Source organism: Fulvia fulva, chromosome 10 (assembly GCF_020509005.1).
Source record: "Fulvia fulva chromosome 10, complete sequence".
NCBI classification, from domain to species: domain Eukaryota; kingdom Fungi; phylum Ascomycota; class Dothideomycetes; order Mycosphaerellales; family Mycosphaerellaceae; genus Fulvia; species Fulvia fulva.
The window spans coordinates 2,974,804-2,996,816 of NC_063021.1; the positions used below are offsets into that span (position 1 = coordinate 2,974,804).

Below are 22,013 nucleotides of genomic sequence, written 5' to 3' on the forward strand. Positions count from 1 at the left end.
GTCTCGAACGCACTTTAGTAGTCTAGGCTCTATACGAAGGGTTTACGATTCTTGAGTACGTTACCGCGTATAAGGTCGGTTAAAGGTATAACGATACCGGTAAAGTTATTAACGAACCTCCTATAGAAGTTAGCTAGCCTAAGGAAGGACAGTACATTCTTTAAGCTCTATATAGTAGCCTAATCTATAATAGTCTAGACCTTAGATTCATCTATCTAAATGCCCTTATTAGTAATAATTAGTCCTAAGAACTTGACGCTCTTCTAGAAGAAGCGGTACTTATAGACGTCTATAGGAAGTCGAGCGTCAATTAGATACCTAATAATAGTACGTACGTGTTTTACGTATTCCTTAAATAAACTATACGTGAACACGATATAGTCGTCTAGGTATATAGACACGAAGTCGTCTAGATGTCTATATAATACTTTGTTAATATATACCTAGAACGCGCTTAGTACGTTATAGAGACTAAATAGTACTTTAAGCTATTCGTAGGTACTAGATCGGGTAGTAAAGGCTGTCTTCTATTCGTCGCCTTTACGGATACGTAGCTCGTTAGATACTATAATAATGTCTAAGGTAGTAAACTACTATACGCCGCTTATATAAGCTAGGGTCTTACGGACTTAAGGTATCGGGTACCTATTCTTAACGGTGATAGCGTTAATAGCTCTATAGTCTACGTAGATACGGAGTCCTCTACCTAGCTTCTTAATAATAATGATAGGACTAGCGATCTAGGACGTAGAGCGTCGGATTTTACTAGCGACTTCTTCCTTATCGACGTAGGCTTTAGTTATATCGAGCTCTAGTTTCGATATAGAATAAGGACGTTTAAAAGGTAGCTTAGCGCCTTTAACGAATTTAATCGCTAAATCTGATTCGGGGCGATAGGGAGGTAGGCCTTTAGCGACAGACGGGTTAAATCCGTACTTTAGGTCCTTTAGCTATTAGGGTAGTAAGGATTCGACTTCTCGTATAGTCGCTTACTTCTTGTTTATATAGATAGCCTTGTCTTTAGCTAATATAGCACTTAGCCGTATACTAATGTCGTGAATAAGTTCCTTAGTCGTAGGCTCTAGCTTATAAGGGTTAAGAGTCTCTATTTCCTAAATAAGGTAACCTTCGTCTAGGTTTTCTTCGTAGGCTTCGCTAATCGTTATACTAGACACCTAGATATTAGGTTCTAGAGTCTATAAATAAGGGATAGCGTGCTATATACGAACCTTCGTACCGCCGATAGTCGTAGGGTAAGGATCGTAATAATCCGTATAACGTGCTTTACTACCGAGCGGGCTATACTACCGAGCGGGCCACTTTTACTAAGAACTGTACCACTTCTATAGATATAGCTATATAACTACTATTATAGCGTATATTGTCTTTAAACGAGGCCAAACTGACCTTAGCTATCTAGGCCACGAAACGCGACGCGAAAATTACGAATCGACTTACTATAAAGGTATACGACGCGTCTCGAACTATACTAGAGTATCAATTGAATAGACGACCTCCTCGGGGTGACTACGAGCCTAATTCGAAGAAGCTTATAGAGCTAGAAGAGAGGGTGATACTTGAGTATATACTCGAGCTAGATCTTAGAGGTTTCCCGCTATTAAAGGCTAGTATACGAGTAATAGCCGATTTATTACTATAAGAGAAGGGTCTTAAGCCCGCTAGTCTTTATTAGATAGACAGGTTCATTAGGCGGCATCGTGAGCTAAAGGTTCGTATAATACGTAGATACGATCGTTAGCGAGCCCTAATAGAAGATCTAGACGTTATCGAGAAGTAGTTCTTACTTATACGTAATATAAAGGAGAAGTATAGCATCCTTAACTAGGACACCTATAACTTCGACGATATAGGGTTCGTAATAGGTATTATTACGTCTTAGAGCGTCGTTACGGGTTTAGAAAGGCGTGGTAGAAAGAGGAAGGTCGTTTAATAGGGTAATAGAGAGGGAGTAGAGAGATAGCGTATTAGATAGCTCTTATACGAAGCGGGATTAGTAAGCTACGTAAGTCTAACAAGGCCCTTATATAGCGGAAAGTACGAAAGCGTAAGTACATTTAGTCTAGAGGGTCTCTAACCTTCGATAAGGCGTCGTAATTGATACCTCTAGAGGATACTAGGAGGCAGAAAGTGAGTAGAGAGTCGCTAGATAGTGTTCGGCTAGTACTAAGGCTACGACGCTATAAGTAATATAGCGAGTCGGGGCATAACGTACGTACCTATCAAGTAGACTCGCTAGATAGCGAAGAATCTGAAGAGGAATTGTCCTCCTAGTAACGATTCTATAGGATGTCGTCGTGTTAAGATACCGTCGTAATTAAAGTAGAAGTAGTATAGTTCTTAGTAAAAGTAGCCCGCTCGGTAGTATAGCCCGCTCGGTAGTAAAGTACGTTAGTACTTCTTAGTAAATATAAATATATTAGCTCTCTAGTCTAGTATAGGGTAGTACTTCTAGAACTAGGGTATACTAAACATAAAGTCGTAGTCGAGGTTAGTAACGAAGTAACTAACTTCCTCGATATAACCGTTTAGGTCGACCTTAGTCTTAATATATTCCGTAGCTTAACTAGATACTTTAGGGTTAGCTCCTAGGCCTATCTTCTAAGCCTAAGGTAGTCATATTCGTAAAAGATATTTCTTCGTAAACTTCGTATTATAAAATAGCGACTCGGTACCGGGATCTATTAGAATACGTACTAGCTTACTACCCGCTACGCCTACTACTATAATATACGAGCTTCTTAGCGGAAGGTCTATTGTCTTTATAGTATATAGTATAACCTCCGGACTAAAGATTACGGGGATGTTACTAATTACTATTTCCTACTATATAGAGTTCCTCTTTCCTCTATAACGGTAATATAATAAGGGCGTAACCTTAGGAGGTTCTAGTAGTACCGTCTTCGGAGGATTAGTACTAGGTGCGAGTATAGGCTACTATTTAGTACATATACGACTAGAGCCTAGGCTTCCCTCGACTTAGTAGCCTTAAGCTCTACTAGTACGTCGCCGACCTAGATCGATATATTCTTCGTAGCGTTATTAGCGTCGCTACTAGTCTTCTTATACTTCTTAAAGGGACACTTAGGCGACTAGGCACCCTTATTATCACGGTGTAGCCCTACGGCCTACGGCCTTCGGGTTACGTAACTTCGTAAATATAACGTAACGCCTCGGCTCGGCGAACGTCGCGCTTATCTTCGATACGCGCCTTAGCTAGAACTTCTCTTCTCCGTAGAACTTATTCGATTACTTAGCTACGATACCCTTTTACCTACCGAGAGTAGCCTAGACCCGTATTATTAAGTTCTCCCGCTCTAAATCCCTCTATAGTAAGTACGCGTATTATCGGTAATATTACCGACTAGTTTACGATACTTTAGTAGGAGTTAGCGAACAAGACCCCGAGTTCGAGGCAGATTATAGTAGTATTATCGGGTGTCCTATATACGTAGGAAGTATATAGAAGAGGAGGACACGATATAGTTAGTCGTAGACACTTTCGTAGGAGTTCGTCGAGATACGTAGGATTAATATTAATATCCGCCGAACCGTCGAGGATTCGAGATAGCCGTAACTATAGCTACCGATAATTACAAACCGTAACCGTAGTAGACCTAATAGAATAATAGAAGTTAGACTATAGTCGATAGCTAAGATCAGACCTACTAGATATAATAAGTAACGGCGGGTTAATAGTAGAAGACGGAAATCACGTATACGACTCTTAAGACTTAGTACGACTAGCGTGAGCGTATTTACTAATAAGATAGAGGATAGGGTATATCGTCGAGAGTAGATAGGTAGGGAGGCTAGTACGCGCCGCTCGACCTATCGTATACTATACCCCTAGATCCTATAGAAGATAGTAAAGGCGCTTAGTTCCGATACGATCTATAAGTATACAAGCTATATACCTACGAAGAGTTAGCGGCGTTAGTTAAGAAGAGACCTAAAGCTTGGCTTAATGTCCTCGACTTTAGGATATAGATATATACTTATAGATATTACGTAGTCGAGCCTTATTAATCGCCTATCGATCTCTACGCCAAAACAAGACACATTCGAAAGCTCTTATCAAGGCCATTCTAACGATATATAAAGTAGGCCACTGCCCCTAGGACTAAGGGAGTTCTACCTTATTCAATCTAGATAGCTTAAAGCTCTCTTCACCCTATTTCTTTAGCTCCAAACGCCGCGGAGGTGCCTAGCTACATTAGGCAACTCCTAGGTAATAGTAGCCTAGGCTACGGTACTAACGGCGCCTACGGCCCTATAGGCGAAGCCCCCCTAAGACAACTAGTAGCAACTTATAGAGGACGTAAAAAGTATAGAAACTAACGATCAGCTCCCTTACCGGTCTCTATAGGTAATGATCACTTAGCTACGTACGGCGCTTATACTGTCGTATTACCGAGGGCAATAAGAAATAAGGACGACGTCCTAGGCGATTAGTAAGGCCACCCGGAATCAACACCCCTATAGCTAGGCATCGGTCGCGGCATCGATACTAGGCCCCCGCCTAACGCACGATACAGTTACGATCCGTATTGTAGCAAAGGAAGACTAGGCCGAAGTTACGAAGCTATCGAACAAGGAGCTCGCCTAACGAATCAACCAACTAGGGGTGGTCGTAGTGAACTAACAGTCTAACGGCACTCTATAGATCTATACTAGCTCTACTACTACTAGGAGGCACCTAGAGGCATAGCTATAGTAGGCATCTAAGGTTACGGCATTAGCGAAGGTCTTAACGAAACAATTCACGATCCTAGTCTACGATATGCCTAAGGAGTTTGACCTAACTAACTAGGGTCACCTACGCGCTCTCTAAGAGGATAACCCGGTCACTCTTAACTCTCTAATCCAGAAGGCGACTTAGCTCTATAGGAAATGGCTAGAAGGCAAGAAGGCCTCGGCGCTAATAGTATAGCTATAAGACGCGAAAGCGGCGGATCTAGCGATAGAACAAGGCCTAGTCTAGTAATATAGCCTCAAGATAGTAGAAAAGTACTCCTTATCCTTTCGTATCCTCTAATGCTTCAAATACTAACAGTATAGACACCAAACCTATACGTGTATAAACAAGTAGGCCTACTCGAACTATATAGGAGACTATATATCTAGGGACTATACATCGACTACGAGACGGTACGCGAACTGTCCGGGGTACTACCTATCGTATAGTACGGAATGCCTATAGCGGAAACTAGCGAAAAACAAGGCAATCACAAACAGAACCGTCGCCCTAAGATTCTACGGCGACCGTAAGGCTAGCCTATACCGGAACTAACTAGCGGCGGTCGGGCATAAGCGCCCTAGGGCCGAGAACGATATAAAGGATACGTAACCTAGGGCGTACGGGAGGCTACGTACTCTACTAGCTACGGCGAGGGAATCTAACTAGGCCCGGCTCCCCTTTAGTATATAGCCGATAGGCGTAGACTAGGACGTATAGGGTAGTAGGATATAGGACGATATAGAGGAAATGATTGTCGATGCCGATAACTAGCCTCGACACGCTTAGTATTATCTAGTATAACGTTAACTATAGTAAGGATATAGTCTAGAACCATTTCCTACACGAGGCGGACCCGCGCGTCCACTACGTCCTTACAATCTAGGAGCTATAGATTAACCCGTACTATAAGAGACTAACGACCTACAAGTTACTAGGCTATACGATATGCCTACGAGGCGACGGCAGACCCCGTACGTGCTTCTATGTTAGCAAGGATATACTAGAATCCGACTAGGAGGTAGTGTACTACGTAGACGAAGAAGGCGGGGGCGATATTACCTCCCTCTACGTAGGTAGCACCTAGATACATAACCTATATATACAACCGCTAGCCTCGAGGTCTAGCCGCGACCTAGGGGTCTATAGACACCTAGACAGTGCGCTTAAGAGACAAGGGTGCCACATCGTAGTAGGAGACTTTAACATATACTACCCTTCCTAGGAAAGCCTTATATAGCCGTACCCTATAGCCGACGAAGTACTCGACTTAATAGCGAGCAACGTAATTGCCCTTAATACCCCGAAGGACCTAGGCACCTAGAAGAGAGGGGGACTCTAAGGCACGATCGACCTCTCCTAGATCTTAGATAGCTACTACTATACGGTAACCTACTATAGGATCGAACATAAACTCGAGGCGTCGTTAGACTACATACTAGTCAGGACCTCTATTACGACATAGATATAACGTATACTAGCGGGAACCCCTAAGCTAAACTAGGGAAAGGCCTACTAGGCCAACATCTAGGCGTACCTCGATAACTCTAAGAGGCTAGTCTAGATCGCGTAGTAGCAATACAACAGTAAAGACGAGATAGACGAAGCAGTCTAGGGGTTGATAGACGAAATAAGAAAAGCGACCTTACTTTACGTTCCGCTTGCCTAACTAACGATATAGTCCAAACTATACTAGACGCCGGAGTGCACTACGGTAGTAAGAGAAGCAAGGAGAGCCCGCCGGGTGTGGACGAGCAGCTATAGCGAGGAGGCCTAGAACGTATATAGGGAGGCATACTAACAGAAGAAAGCTATAATACGAAGGGAGAAAGCAGTCGGCTAGAGGGCTATAGTAGAAGAAATCGCCGGCAAGCTAGAGAGGATATAGAAGCTAGCGAAATGGGCCCGATAGGACCCTATATAGGGCCCCTCCTTCTCTATCCTAGCGCTATAATCGCCTAGTAGCCCGGTTAGCGACCCCGAGGCTAAGGCGCGTCTACTAGCTAGCAAGTTCTTCCCGCCCCTAGTCGAGGCTAATCTAAGCGACATAAATAGCTCTACTCCTCTAGCCCCTAGCATCGCGGTCTAATAGGAGGTGTCCGAGGGAGAAGTTGCCGCTATACTAAGGAAGTTGCCGGCGAAGAAAGCCCCGGGGCCGGATAGGATCCTAAACGAGCTACTAAAGAAGTGTAGAGATCAACTAGCCCTAGTAGTTATAGCGATCTTTAACGCCTACCTATAGACCGGGTACCACCCGATAGCTTTTAAACAATCGACGATAGTGGTCCTACGTAAGCCGTAGAAGGAAGACTATACGTAGGTAAAGTCGTACCGCCTAATTGCGCTCCTTAACACTCTTAGGAAGGCGCTTAAGAAGCTAGTTATAACGAGACTCTCCGAGGCGGTAGAGGAACACTCCCTACTCCCGGACACCTAGATAGGTACGCGCCTATAGCGATCGACGCTATCCGCGATAGAACTTATCACCTCTTAGGTAAAGGCCATCTAGTATAAGAATAGGGACAAGGTGGCTTCCTTACTTAGCCTAGACATATCGGGAGCCTTCGACTACGTGTTATACCCGCGGCTACTCTATATCCTAAGGTCGAAAGGACTCCCTAAGTGGCTTGTTAACTTCGTACGGTCCTACCTCTAAAACCGTAGTACGTCGATCCTAGTCGGCTAGTATAGAAGCCCATTTCAAGTAGTCTATACTAGAATCCCGTAAGGCTTAACGCTAGTACCTATTCTGTTCCTCTTCTTTATAGCGACGCTGCTCCTAGCCCTAGAATCCTAGAACACCGCTACGAGCGGCTTCGTAGACGATATAAATATCCTAGCGTAGTCTTCCTCGACTAAGGAGAACTATAGGCTACTAGAAGAGAAGCACAAGATCTACGAGGACTAGGCTAGGAGGCACGGGGCTCGGTTTGCCCTAGAAAAGTACAATCTAATACACTTTACGCGCCGGCCACGGTTCCACAATATATAAGCTTCTATCTAGATATAGGGGCATACGACTAACCCGGCAAATCAGCTCAGGATCTTCGGACTATAGGTAGACCCGGCGCTACGGTAGAGGAAGCACGTATAGGCAATATTACGGAAAGCTAAACAGAATATAGCATTATACTAGAGGCTCACTACGTCTATATAGGGGGCGGACTTCCGGTAGTTACGACTTCTATATACGGCTATTATACGGCCAGTCCTTACCTATAGTAGCTAAGTGTAGTCCTTAGGCAAGAGGGCCTACCTATCAAAGGGACTCGTCGCGCCGCTAGCGAAGATCTAAAACCAATGCCTAAGGAAGGTTACCGGGGTATATAAGTCGACACTAACGAGGATGCTTAAGTACGAGACCGCTATACCGCCGATCGACCTATATATCTAGGGACTACGGACCTCCTACTTAGGCAAGTCGGCATAGTACCTAGTATAGAAGGTCATCGCTAGTACAGTCGTAAGGGCCCGCGAATTAGTACTAGCGTATAGGGGCATTCGACCCGGAAACGAGCCGAACTACCGGGCAAGGGACGAATAGCTAGTAATATAATAGGAAGGTAAGAAATCGTTTGTAGAGCAACTATAGAAAGAGAGGTAGAACAACCAGGTTGTAGGGTATAGTAGACGCCCTTAGCTAGCGGGACAACCTAAGGAATAGTTAGCTACAAAATCCGCGGTCAAGCACCCCCCGAAGCTTATCTACTACCGCCTTACGAGGGCATAGAGTAGTATAGCAACCTAACTACGAAGCGAACACATCGGCCTCTAGGGGTACCTATTATAGAGGAAGGTTCTAGGATACACGAATACTAGCTGCCCCTACGGCTATCGCTCCTAGAACGTACGGTACGTACTCCTCGTCTGTCCGAGGTGGTCGCTAGGAAGGGGGGAGTAGATAGTAAAGGCGAGGAACCGGACGATTAGGGCACTTCTTAACAACGCTAAGGACCTACGGCGTATTACGAACTAGATACTAGAGAAGGGCTGGCTAGAACAGTACCGCCTAGTAGGAACAGTGTAGGAAGAGAGGATACGACGTAGCGCGACGAGACCGGCTAGGAGCGGGGGCTAACGGGGTAGTGATATAGACTACGTACGTTTAGAGGGAAAGCTAAACTAGACAAGGAGTAGTCGGGGGCGGGAAGGGTTTTCACCTATTCGGGTTTCCCTTTGTACATAATAATAGATATATACCTATATAGGCCGGATAGGGTCCTAGAACAGGGGAATGACAAATCTATCTATCTATCTAATTATCGCGTCGCGTTTTATGGCCTGGACAGCTAAGGTCAGTTTGGCCTCGTTTGAAGACAATATACGCTATAATAGTGGTTGTATAGCTATATCTATAGAAGTGGTATAGTTCTTGGCAAAAGTGGCCCGCTCGGTAGTATAGCCCGCTCGGTAGTAAAGCACGTTATCTCGAAGGTTATAGTAATAGCTATAAGTACCGCGTTAGTAAAGAGGCGCGTTTGGCTGTTAGACCCGTAGGTAGCAAACAAATCTACGCGTTCTTATTAGCTCAATTCACTAACTAAGCTACCACTGCGCTAAAACTTGGTTGGAACCCGCTAAAAGCGGGTGGCTTGCGGCCGGCTGAAAGCCAGCAGCGCTTTGCTGCCCGTACGGGGATGAAAATGGAGGTAGAGGTGGTGTAGGAAGATGCATCTCGAGAACACCACATTCGATGCCAGCGCACAGCAAGATTCGAGCAGGTCGTTTGGCACGAGTTAAGAGCAGACGAGGGAAGATGGAGGCAGAGGATCCTATATCGGGGAAGAAGATGTGAGAGTCGCCGTGATGGGCATCAGAGATGGCAGGCTAAGTGATTGGAAGGGTGGTGTAAAGGATTGGGTTCTTGAGCCAACACAGAGAGAACAATTGCTCAACGGCGCATAAACCATCATCTACTCCACCATGGTTCCTCAGCTGCCGACCACCATCCACATACCCACCGACCGTCTCCCAACTTCTCCCACATTCGTCACTTACAAGCTACGACTAAAGAGAAAGCTAAGTACCAAACACGGCGTCCCACCACACAACACATGGCTACCGTCCCTGCTTGACTCAAAGGTCATTGCAATCGCCAGGGAGGCAAGTATGACGAATCTGGCCGTTCGATTTTATTTGGCAACAAGCGTAGTTTGGGGGACACTAAGTACATTGCCCTGTTAGCATCGAATGTCTCCAGAGTGTGCGAAGTTGATACGTACGGCGTTGCCCGTCGACCTGCAATCAGGAAAATTTGCAGCAGAAGCCGCCATGATTATCGAAAGTATGGCTCCGAGGATAGTTGCGTGACCAAACATTGTGCGTTCTTCTCTGTATGTGCTATTAGGTTAGTTCCCATATTGGCTTTTCCACTGCAGAGACTTTTATAATGTGGGCTCACAGACCTCGTGAGGATTGGACTGCGATGTTGTTGGACAAGTGTAGCTACACAACGAGCTGGATATTATCTCAGTTTTGGAAGCCAAGTATAGAGAGGGAAAGAGTATAGAAGTGGAGAGAGAGCGCGTGCGCGTACGCGTCCTCTTTAATAGTCTACATTCTTCTAAAACCACGAGTGTAGCTTACTACGGCTCTTGTAAGGAAAGCCAGTAGTCTGATCGCTTTCAGGTCTTCGACATAGCTTGTCAGCGTGCGTAGAAGCTGCACCTTGCGCATTTGGGTAAGAACAACACGGCGGCTCCTTTGAAAGGCTGTACAACACCCCCTACACTAGGGCCGATAAATGTGGCTATACGCAGTGCGACGAATAGCCACGTGCTTCAGAATGCGGTCGAGGACGAGAGTGATAAAGTTGCTTCTTCGTGGCCCATGTATATACGACGAATCTTAACCTTACGTTGCGTTTCTCGATTCCAACCATGGCCCTTGCAACGGTGGTGAGAAGGTACGCTACCTTTGAACATGCATGGCAGAACGACGCATCATGTCAGTTCTAGGATCTGGATGATAATCTCTGCCTTCAGCGCCATATACCTAGGATGCGTGAAGGGCCGGTGATCCATGTGGGTAGTCCTGCTTGGCCGACATTCGTCTCTCGCTCTCTCGCTCTCTCTCCTCCACCTCAGAGTACCTCGCCGAAACAATGACCATAGCTGTAGAACCCGACTTTTCCAATACCACCACGTGGCATTCTGCCGATAGCTTGTTGGCCAGGCACCCCCATGTACAGTACACTTCCTGCATGTGCGTCGAGCTCTTCCTGTGCAATGTGAGCCAAACCCATAATGTCAACCATGTCGAGATGAATCATTGAGACACAAACACGTGGGCTCATCGCTTGCTGTGACAGATGGACGCTATTCATCTATCGAACACGAAGACGTTGTTCCTGAGCTACACCATGGAACGATGCGCTTGCTCGAGTTCGAGGAGCGCCAACTGCAGGGGTCCTTCATTCCAACCGCGGTGGATTGTCCCGCTGATGACTTTTGGGAGCATGTCCCTTGGAAAGATTCAAAAGAAAGTGTATGGTACAATATTGTGCAACAAATGACAAACAAACAATGCGCGCGAAGCGTTGCCTTGTTTCGACGTCCAAGCAGGCAACATAACGTTGGTGCCGACTCAATCCACCTGTCCATCCATTTCCCATGACGGCAGGAGATTAGCCAGGAACACAGTCGCATCACTCAGCCCCGTATTTGGCAAGGTAACTACGTCCATGGGTTCCGCCTTTGACGGCCGCGATGCATACCCCTTCAGCGGCAAGGCAAGGAATTCCCTTGAAGGGGACCAGACTCCCGCATTTGTCCGTCATGCAAGTCTGGAAAGCGTCGTTGCAATGATCGCACGATTGCTCGTCACAATTGTCGAAGCAGTAATCGTGTGTGTTACAACAATCGTGGAAAAACGTTTCCGGCACGATTTTGTGGTTCGCTTCTGATCCACAGCCGTTGACTGATATAGGGCGGGCATTGAGCTTCGTTATCGCGTGCTGGCCAGCAGGACACCTGAACGTATCCGATCTCTTTTCGAGGCTTCGGAGCTCAAGATGGGACTTAGGTGCTACTAGATTTAGGTTGTCGAGGTCCAGTGCGATGACACTGCTGTTTGAGGAGTGAGCCCGGGAGAGAAACTTAGAGCTGCAGTCTCCAAATCGATTTTCAGACTATAGAGAATACCTTCATTCACTATGCCAATTTGTCCATGGCAGTCGACTGTAAAGATCGTCGTTACCAGTTCCCGTCCGTTGACGTTGTGAGCAGTTGGTCCGGTAGATGTCGACGTAAGTTTGAGCTTACCGTTGGCTGCTTTCGCAACATACTGCAGCTCACGGCCAGTCACAACAAGGTCGTATAAACTCGCAGGTGCCATTGCTGAATTCTGAAGGCGGAACTTGGGGGGCCTTTGGAAGAGCATCAGTCCCGCCATTTCTTCGGATCGTTCCGTCCAGTCGAAGAGCCAAAACATCAAGATATTCAAGCTTCATCTCATAAATCGGCATCAGCGACAGGAGATCTAAGGACAGTATCTGGAACTGGCTCTCGGATGAGTTTGCATCAACTAAGCAGGTAGCGTCGGGTGGAGCGATGTGCAGCCAGTCTACGAGGGACGTGTCCGTTGCCTGAGTAGCAGTACAATTGCGCTCGTACAGCATCCATGGACCTGAGGATTATTCTCCGCGAATGCCGGACCTATCACGACATTAGCTTTGTCATCCGACCATTCCATGGGATGTGACCAACGCTGGCAATGCGAAATGTAGACACATGCCCAGGCCGACGCCGAAGCTTTGGCATTCGACATCCGATGAGCAATGCTCGCCGCAGGTCGATGGATATTTGATCCCATCGACGGAGTTCTTCTAGCGTGTATCACCAATGGTAGGATCGTGCGAAGGCTGGTGTGTGCATTTGCGACAAACCATTGTATGCGAAAACCATACCTCGTACTGGCGTCCAGATCGTCGCCGGCCAAGAGAGCATCGCGGAGCACAACTCACTTTGCAAATGAGACTCGATTTGAGGCCAATCAGAGCATTGATACTGTCCATGTTTCAAAGACGCAACTTGAATTGTGTTGGTCTTGCCTTGATAGAATTCTTGCCAGGCCAGCTGTGTGGTGCCCCCAGAAGTAGTAGGCTGCAGTTCTGGCACCCTGTAGACTGAATCCATCATGAACTCACGGCCTGAAAGGTCCGAGATCTGAAAAGGAACGCCTGAGACACTCCTTATCAGAGCTCCGTGGTAGGCGCCAGGATGTACGCTGCAGTTCTCTGCTGTCACGAACAGAAGACATGTTGTTGGTGCCGCAGGCTTATGGCTGGTCACGGTAAAGCATGTCGAGCGTTGAGCAATTCTCCACGTTCTTGGCCACCACGTGGCCACTTACGAAGACAAGCCCCTCGCACGTTCCCGGCCCGACCCGAGACTGGACTTCATGCATGATGCGGTGCCTCGAACTAACAAAACTCGAACCTGGTGACCAGACTCCATAATCACAGGCTGACTGGTCAATCCGAGGGCATGCCTGCGAACTTTGTGGCGTCCAATGAACCTCCTGGCTGTGAAGGTAGGGAGGTCAATGACGCGGACACCTCTGGAGCAAGCGGACACGCAAGATCAGGAGACGATACAGGACTTCCTGTACGCCCGGTCCAGGAGCATACTGTCACAAAAAGACTGAGTGGCTTTCTCGTCTGGAAGAGATGACAGCCATCATGGCACTAACAGGACCATGGAGGCTCAAGTGACGCTCAAAATCACCACGCAAATATCATCGCCCTTGCATCGAAGTGACATAGTCAGAAAATTTCATACACGCCAGCAGTCCAGGGCACCGAAGAGCTTTTTGACGAGAACAACGACGTCGACAAGGGCAACGAGAAATTCGTTTGGGAGAGCGGGTCTTGCCAAAGGGTCGCCAATCGTACATGCTGGGGAAATGCTACGCCACCTCATTGTCAAGCTTTCGTTGTCGAGACTATCACGTACGTACAAGAACGCGAGTATTGGAACTCCACAAGCCCTTATCAGCAGACCCGTTGAGTGGCAGTGCTGGATCCAACTGAAAATGTATCGGTGGCAACCTGACTACACGCCTCTTAAGCGCTGGACCTTTCTTCTTTTCTGCCCTGCTTCACCTTATGTGGTCCATCCATTTCGGGAATGTAGTCAGTCCATGTAGCGTATCCTCGCTTTTCTCCTTGATGCACAGCTTTAGCAGAAGCCGGGGAAATATCCCTCGCGACTGCGGCCGGCATCACGGCGGCTCCTGGACTTTAATTAGCGAATATGAAGCTCGTTATAGAATTTCGACCTCATTACGGCAAGTCGCGACCGCGGCGGAAAAGACGAGTATCTGATACACGTGCATTCTGTTCCTGTGGCAGGAGAAGGCAGACGGCGTTGGTTTGTGGGTTTGGGTTTTGGTTTTAGGAGGTGCGGATTGAGGAAAATGCTTCAGAGATGAGAAAGAGGGTGATTATATCCTGTCGACAGTACAGAGCAGCTTGCAGTACAGATCGTGGGGTCTCGAGCCACGTGCAAGCATGAGAGGGCGATGTAGTGTGGTCTATCGTTGGCCCGTGTATACCTACAGTGCCAATCGTCTGCTCGTGTCTTCTGCGAGCTTGGGGGGAGCAGGTCGACCTCTGACTTCAAGTGACTGAGCTGGACATGGGAGCTCGGTATTAAGTTGATCTGTTGGCACTATAAAACAAGGGAAAGACAGTCTGAGGGTCGGTCCACGTGGGAATATGATAAGTCACGATGTGCTAATGTTGAGCTCTGACTTTGATCTTGCTTTCGGCACAGACAGAGACTGGTGAACAAGCAAGTCAAGCAAGTCTGGACCCTACAGCTTGCGCGCTTGCTAAGCACAAGTCGTCTTACAAGACTTGCTTGTTAATCATGCTGTTCCGGCAGCAAGTCGACAGTCGGTAACGGCCGTAAGATTTGTGTCGGCCATCGGAATTAGAGAAAGCAATTCGAGAGGCCCATGGATTGCCGAAAGACTCCGTTTCGTTGCATCACTGTCTCCAACCGTTTACGTCCTCTCCCAGATTCACTTCCACTACCTATCACTGTACGGATTGAAACCCACATGGCTCCTTTCGACCGAAACGACCAAAAGCAATCTCTACTGCCAAACAGTGACGCGGGACTCATAGATGCCAACGTCGAGCAACGTTACGTCAAGCATAAACGTCGTCAACTTTTCAACACATGGATAGCAGTAGTAACGACTGGCGTGGCCTGTTTCTTCGCCACTCGTGCCTACTACATGCATCCTTCGTGGATCGAGCGCATAGCAGCGGCACAGCCTTACTGTATGCCATATGATTCATCACTGATCTGTTGCATTTGGTAGCATGACTGACCATGCAACAGCTCCACTGTACAATGGCTTCCAGCCACACGTCGAGAAGGTTGTTCTCGGCGGCGATCTTTGGTGAAATAAGAGCAACATCTATGAACAAGAACCATCATCTGCCGTTGACGAAGCATGGGAAGCTCTTTCGACAGCCAAGTACATGTTGGTGTCAGAGAAGGATCTCATCAAGATGCACGGATCAATAGACGCGGCCGTGGAATGGCCAGACAGTCTTGGCAACTATCTTGTGGAGTTCCATGCCTACCATCTAATTCACTGCCTAAACGTGTTGCGGAAAAACGCATATCACACCTTTCCATACTATTTGTGAGCATTCCTTCTGACATTTCTGTGAAGACTGCTTGCTAAATCATGACTCGCAGTCAGGAAGAGCTCTTGAACCCCATACATTGGTCTCACTGGACTCATTGCCTCGAAACCATACGGCAAGAGCTGTTGTGTATGCCGTCCATGCAGCTGAGTCGCATGGTGTGGCAAGAAGGCAACGGTGCGCCCTCACCAGAATTTCGCACCAACCGAATGTGCATGCGGTGGCAAGATTTCGATGCGATGGCTACGGAGAGGTGTGTGCCTGCAGAGGTGAGTGACTACTTAACCACGCTGTGTGGGGGTTGAGCTATTGTCTGCTTACTCGTGATGATTGATGTTCTAGTACGGCGTACAAGTGGTAAAAAATATACACAAGCCGCCGCACACTGGTCAGAGGTATACCCCGCCAGAGGGCTATGATGTGTGGGACCGCAGTGCGGCATGGGAAAAAAAGATGAGATTGGAGGGCATAGAGTTAGACTGACAAAACTCTGAGACATACGGCAAATGAGCAACGAAAAGGAGACAAATATACATCCTCGTTCGCCTTCGCTGTAGCTCAACGGGACACCCAATGGGCCCATCTTTACCCAAGTCACAGTATGACCAGGAATCTCTCCGGGCAGCTACCAAGGGCAATCTTTTCGACGTCCGATAGCGCACCTCTTCGCATATGACCTAAGAGCACATCACACACTCGTTACTGCCAAAACGATGACATTCTTTACGGTCTGTCCATAAGATGAGTGTCTCAAGGCCAGATGATTGCAATCCTCCCGAGCAGATCCCCTCGCACTATGCACAGAGAGCCCCTTGTACATTGGCAGAAAGGACATGATCTCGATGGAGGGCGACAGAAGGTACAGTCAGTTGTAGCAGGGCCTGTCAAGTGTCAGTGCACGACCTCATGTAGTGACAGGTCGCAGATCTCCATGAGGCTGTGACCAACTCGCAGGACTTGCCAAATGGGCTTCGTCGACCACAAGCCGGTCGGACTCAGCGGCATAACAATTGATGATCGTGTAAGAGTAGTAGCATCTCCTGTGGTATTCGAATGACGCCTGTCGGTTCTATCCTATCCAAAGGCAACATCAAGGCGAACACATTGCAACACCTTGTTTGAAGAAACTTTCAGCATCTTCCCGCTGCAGCTACTGGCCCATTGTCGTAGTATCAAAGCCATGGGCCTCGAGATACTCTCGGAACCGCAAGTCTTCCTTCTCGATTGTGCTTTGGTCAATGGTTGGTAGCCACCATGTGAGAAAGGCAGAGAGAAAGCACAGGCTGGATGCCACGTAGAAAGGATATTGACCTCCTCTTACAGTATCTTCACCGCCTCCAGCTTCCTATGAAAAGTCATCAGCACACTCAACGATGAATTTCGAACGGTTGCCGACTAACCACAATGTACGGGAAGATGTAGTTGCCGATAAAGGCTCCAATCTTGCCGGTGGCAGCTGCGACGGCGTAGTAACGCCCTCGCACTCCAGTCGAACACGTTTTGGATGCTATCAGACCGATGTTATTGCCCGGTCCCATCTCGCCCAACGCCAGGAAGATACCATAGACAACTACAAAGGCAGCAATGTTGCGTGGCTCTTTAAGGTGTCCATAGCAGGCGGACATTGTAAACCCGACTACGCCCTGGGCAATAACGAATGTGAAGAGTGCACGACGAGGTCCCATCCAGTCCGATAAAAACGCCCCGAGCACTGCGCCGGGAAGGTAGAAGAAGTTGACCAGTGTCGACCAGCCAAATGTTTGCCAGAGTGCGGCATCCGGCTGTATCACGCTTATCCAAGCACTCGAGTAGATGCTAAAGGGGTAGGTAAGGAAGTCATAGATGAACCAGATTCCAGCGACCAGACATAGGCGTGGCCCATAGTATCTAACAACAAGCCAGTATGGAGTGCGGATACGTTTCAGGCTCTCTCGCGCAAAGACTTCTGGCTCCTTCAACTTGACTCGAAAGTACAACAAGATGAGCGGTGGGATGACTCCAAGACCCAACGATAGGCGCCACACAAGTCCTAGATTATTCGATGCCATGCGTGCAAGTACCATGGGAACTATCGATCCCACCACGAAGCCGAGATCGATCTGCACGTTCGTGAACATACAGAACCATCGGTTGCGATGGCCCGCTTTGAGCTCTGCCGTGTTCTCTGCACAGCCTACGGAGCCGGCGGGATACTCGCCGCTACAATGTGGACAGTTAGCAAAGCACGACACTATACTCGCGCGATTCCTCGATTCGTCCGCTTACCCGATCCCAATCCCAAGCAAGAATCTATACGCAGTCAGCGCCGCAAAGAGGCCCTGTGCGCTTCCCCCTGCCCCGTACGAGCCTGCACACAATGCCGCGAAGATGAACAAGATTATCGTCGAGACGACAAGAGACCACTTCCGTGAGTAGTTGTCGCTGGTGTATCCAAACACCAGCTGGCCTACTACTGTGCCGGCGAACGCGATGGAGCTCACGTTGTGCTTGAACGAGCTGGACGTGTATTGCGTGCCGTAGATCCTGGAGAGGCATGTGTTCACCGCCCCGATGACGCTTTGGAGGTATCCGTCGCTGAAGAGACCGGCGCCGCAGGCGATTGTGGGGCCTGCGCGCTTCCAGCGTGAGGTGCCGGCATCGATCTCGCCTTGGGTAGAGAAGTGTGAGATGTTCCTGATGATGCTGTGACCGTTCTTCGGGGATTGTTGCTGGTTGCTGTCGCGCTCATCCTCGCTGGCTTCGATCACCGTGGGTACTTCTTTAGTCGACATGCTTGAACGTGAGGCTAAGACAAGGGAAGTCCGGCACACCTGTCTCTCTCAGTAGTGGTAGGACTCGCGGATGTGTGTGCTCGCTCTCCTGCTGCTGCGTTCGCCTTGCACCTGTTTCGTGTGCGCGAATGGCGGTATATCGTTGAGAAGCGCTGCCTGTCGTCCGGCACGCCACCAACATTGATCCCATTTCGCTATGGCAGTCATGTTTCTCTCCAAAGTTTTCTGCGGCGGCCTATCTTCGCTGACGCCGCTCGCACGTGGCGACCGCTAGTCTAGCCCACATGAAAGTGGCAAGGACAGTTTCGAGTATACCCCAGTTTATATACTTCGCGTGGGGTGTACAGTAATCTTGATCTCGGCCGTATCTCTTGGTCCGCTCTCGCAGGCTTACCCAAGCCTTTCCTATCTCCTAAATTGGACCTCCTGGATTTTGAAGAATAGCGGTGCGGTGTTGGCCGCAGGCAAAACCGGTGCGAAAACATCGTCCAAAAACACGCTCCTAGCCTCGCTAGAAGTAATGATTACCGAGAGGCGAATCGTGGAGCAGAGACGAGTGTAACATTGAGATGAGGTCCGGGACATGGGACAAGTCAACGGCGGCAGTCTAAGGGCGAATGCCCTTTCGAGCTCTCTCGACAGAAAGCGCTAGCGGTCGATTCTTGCAGAGCTGCACGGTAAGCTAGGAGTGGTCTTCTCGATACATGGCAATAATTCTCATGTCGCTCTGCTTCGCCCCAACAGCATTCAGAGAAGTCGGAGGATGGTGAGGAACCTAGTAGTAAGAAGCGCCCTCTTGCTGTTGCTTGGAAAATTCGTTGACATCGAGGGGGAACTGTCCATTTGAGACCGCAAGGGTGGAGTCGGGATGAAATTGCGGCTTTCCTCATGATGGGCTCTTCTGAGAGTTCGTAAGTGGCAGCCTCGTACGGTAGCGATGATTGATGCTTGTGCAAAGAGTTTCTCTCAAGCGGTTCGAGGGTATGGGGAGAGACATTCTATTCACGGGTCCATTTGGTCTCCGGCACGACATGGACATCGGTTGCAATCTTCCCCTCGCGACGGAAGATTGTGTGTGTGATGGCTTGCTGTGAACAACACTCGAACACGCAAGCAGAAAGTTCATGGTTCTGCTGCTTGATCCCATCTGCTGATCCGGGTCGCAGAGATCGCAAGGTCTCTCTGCCCGCCTAATGGTGGCTTCTCCTCGTCATCGTGGATTTCGAAGCTCTGTCGAGGAAGTCGAGTGGTGGTAGACTATTCCGTACTCGTCAAGCTCCTGCATCCAAAAGCTGTGTTTTGCTGGCTGGTCGTGTTCGTGGAACTTCTCCGCCCGGGCCGCCTCTTGCTTCTGCATTATGTTCCAGATCAAGGAGACTCTCCTAATCGTTAATCTCTCCTTCACCACCTCTTTGGACTGATGGAGGCGGCCTTTGGCATTCCCGCGCCGAAGGTTGCGAGGAGATGAATTCGCCGCAGTGAGTAGTTCTACAGCTTGGCACGATGTAGAAGAGCACACCCGCGCGACATTGCTGTGCCTTCATCTTCTCTAATCTGACCGCTGGAGCAGAATGGTGTTTGTAGAATCAGGGACCCGGGTCGTGTGTCTTCGCCGCAGTCTTATGGTAGACCGGATATATGGCTTTCCGGGTGTTCTTGCCGAGGTTGATCAAATCTAGACCTGTACAGTACTCCGCTATAGTAGAGCAATTCTATCACAAAATATATATATATATTGTTCATTAAGCTGTTGTGGTGCCTCCTGGCCCATGCAGCTGTTCTACGTACTTCTGTCTTACGAAGGGGAAACCGCTCGCGGTGAAAACCCCTCTCCTCTCCTATGCTACTGTTGTCCGTTGTTTGCCTTCCCGCTTTCCTTATAGAGGGTGCACTAGTGTCATAGGCCTGCCCTAATGACTACCTTGTCTGCATCCCCTTAGTCTCCCTCCTCTTCTCTATCTACTCCTCCGTCTCGTTAGCTAGTTTAAACTAGGTGAGGTATCCTTGTCTTAGGACCTAACGTACTATCCTCTATACGTCGCTCTTGTTCGTAACGATCGACTAGTAGTCGCGTCTAGCTGCTCTCACTCTCTATATGCTCCGCCCTTCTACCTACTATAGGCACCGTACGACTATATATTCCGGGTTCTACGACGGGTAGCCATACTCGCACGCTAGGTTATCTATGTCTAGGACGTTCCTCCTATATAAGTAAGCCCTAAGCCCGATATATTCGGACCGGATTTGGATTGTTACGCTTACTTCTGCCCTTATAAGGTCGCGGTATAGGAGGTAGTTATATCTCTAGAAGGTTCGTAGGGCTAGGGGGCCTGTTCTCGCTAGCGGGTTGCTATTCCATTCCTGTTCCTATAGGCAGCCGGCTACCTACTCTACGAGGCTCTAGGACTTTCCCTTGCTCCCCTTCTTTTCCCGGGTTCTTCGTTCCTCCTCCTCCCTCGCTAGCCACTCCGGCGTTCCTTATACTTTCCTAAATACCCGTAAGTCGTCCCGCTTCTAACTCCTCCTTACGTACGGTCCTATATATAGCCGGCTATATCTCTATACGATTCGTGCTGTCTTATCGTAGATAGTTTACTATACTAGGTACTCTATCGTCTTCGCCGTATATTAGATCCTTATCCCTTAGATATAGTAACGGATAGGTAGTGTCCCGGTCTCTATCTCGGCTACTCTCGTCGGTATAGTCTTGTACGCTCCGAGAATTCTCCTTAAGTTGCCTACTTAGGTTCGATTAAGAGGCTGTTCGATCCGTCGCGGTACTAGCTTATCGACTCCCCCCGTACCCTAGATTTATACCCCGTAAAGCATCGCTAGTCGAACGATTACTTTATATATTATTCTTGCTTTATCGAAGGTCGCCCCCTACGTTAACTTAGTAAGACGTGTTATTGATGCCTCGTTTACTTGTGCCCTATTCTAGGCCTTCTTAATCTATAGGTTCTAGCTTAGCTTCGGGTCTAGCTAGATTCCTAGTACTCGGAGTTCGGGGGAGGGCTTCGTCTCGTATCCCTAGATTGTTATAGTTGCCTATATATTGTAGTGGGTCCTCGCTTTACTAAAGTAGATCAGCTAGTATTTCTCTAGGGCACAACGGACGCCGTAGCGTCTAGCCTAGTCCTCGTATACTCTATATCTCTCCGTAAGTAGTCTATAGTTTTCCTCCGTTATCGCGGACTAGGCTAGGATGTTTATGTTGTCTACGAAGCCTAACGCCGAAGTCTAAGGGGACGTAAGTAAGGGGATGAGGTCGGCTATAAAGATTAGGAATAGGATCGGGGATAGCGTAGATCCTTAGGGGATTCCGGTCTCTACGTATACCCTATCGGATTTATACCTCCCGAGGACTATTCTCGTAGTCCTCTCTTTAAGGAAGGAGTGTATAAATTTCGTGGCCTATACGGGGACTCCCTTCTATCGGAGTATATAGAGTAGTCTTTCGTAGGAGACGTTGTCGAATGCTCCGGAGATGTCTAGGGAGAGTAGCGATGCTATTCTGTTCCGTCTATAGTACTAGAGGTTTTAGATCTGTTCGGTTATTAGTTCTATTACCGTAAGGGTTAAGCGGTTGCTTCTCCCTCCTATCTATGTCTCCGGGAGGATGTTGTTCTCCTCGACTAGTTTTATAAGTCTCTAGGCTACTACCTTCTCTAGGATCTTCCCTACTATGTTTAGGAGCGTAATCGGTCTATATAACTTGAGCCTGTTATAGTCTTCCTTCTGTAGCTTCCGGATGACTACTATTAGGGAGTCTCTATACGGCTTCGGATAGTAGCCTTTCCGTAGACAAGCAGTAAAGAGC

General features: G+C 48.2%; 5 protein-coding genes across 5 annotated transcripts; 1 reads left to right on the forward strand and 4 right to left on the reverse strand.

Moving 5' to 3' along the window:
- Nucleotides 1-9,832: 9,832 nt before the first annotated feature.
- CLAFUR5_14677 (Ecp56) lies at nt 9,833-10,074 on the reverse strand (the record flags this gene model as incomplete). The annotated part of the gene is made up of 2 exons (XM_047913825.1): nt 9,833-9,919; nt 9,979-10,074. 2 exons carry the CDS (start codon nt 10,072-10,074, stop codon nt 9,833-9,835), a joined length of 183 nt encoding a protein of 60 aa, XP_047767030.1.
- Nucleotides 10,075-11,791: 1,717 nt separating this feature from the next.
- On the reverse strand, nt 11,792-12,091 carry CLAFUR5_12187 (uncharacterized protein; the record flags this gene model as incomplete). The annotated part of the gene is made up of 1 exon (XM_047911335.1): nt 11,792-12,091. One exon carries the CDS (start codon nt 12,089-12,091, stop codon nt 11,792-11,794), a length of 300 nt encoding a protein of 99 aa, XP_047766843.1.
- Nucleotides 12,092-13,820: 1,729 nt separating this feature from the next.
- CLAFUR5_20087 (uncharacterized protein) lies at nt 13,821-14,092 on the reverse strand (the record flags this gene model as incomplete). The annotated part of the gene is made up of 2 exons (XM_059462931.1): nt 13,821-13,990; nt 14,044-14,092. The coding sequence occupies 2 exons, from the start codon at nt 14,090-14,092 to the stop codon at nt 13,821-13,823; spliced, it is 219 nt and encodes a 72-aa protein (XP_059319133.1).
- A 729-nt stretch (nt 14,093-14,821) lies between these two features.
- On the forward strand, nt 14,822-15,727 carry CLAFUR5_12188 (uncharacterized protein; the record flags this gene model as incomplete). Its single annotated transcript, XM_047911336.1, is given in 4 exon segments — nt 14,822-15,047; nt 15,109-15,169; nt 15,182-15,418; nt 15,475-15,727. 4 exon segments carry the CDS (start codon nt 14,822-14,824, stop codon nt 15,725-15,727), a joined length of 777 nt encoding a protein of 258 aa, XP_047766839.1.
- Nucleotides 15,728-16,572: 845 nt separating this feature from the next.
- CLAFUR5_12189 (Glycerophosphocholine permease GIT4) lies at nt 16,573-18,193 on the reverse strand (the record flags this gene model as incomplete). The annotated part of the gene is made up of 3 exons (XM_047911337.1): nt 16,573-16,767; nt 16,823-17,621; nt 17,688-18,193. 3 exons carry the CDS (start codon nt 18,191-18,193, stop codon nt 16,573-16,575), a joined length of 1,500 nt encoding a protein of 499 aa, XP_047766840.1.
- Between the last annotated feature and the right edge of the window lie 3,820 nt (nt 18,194-22,013).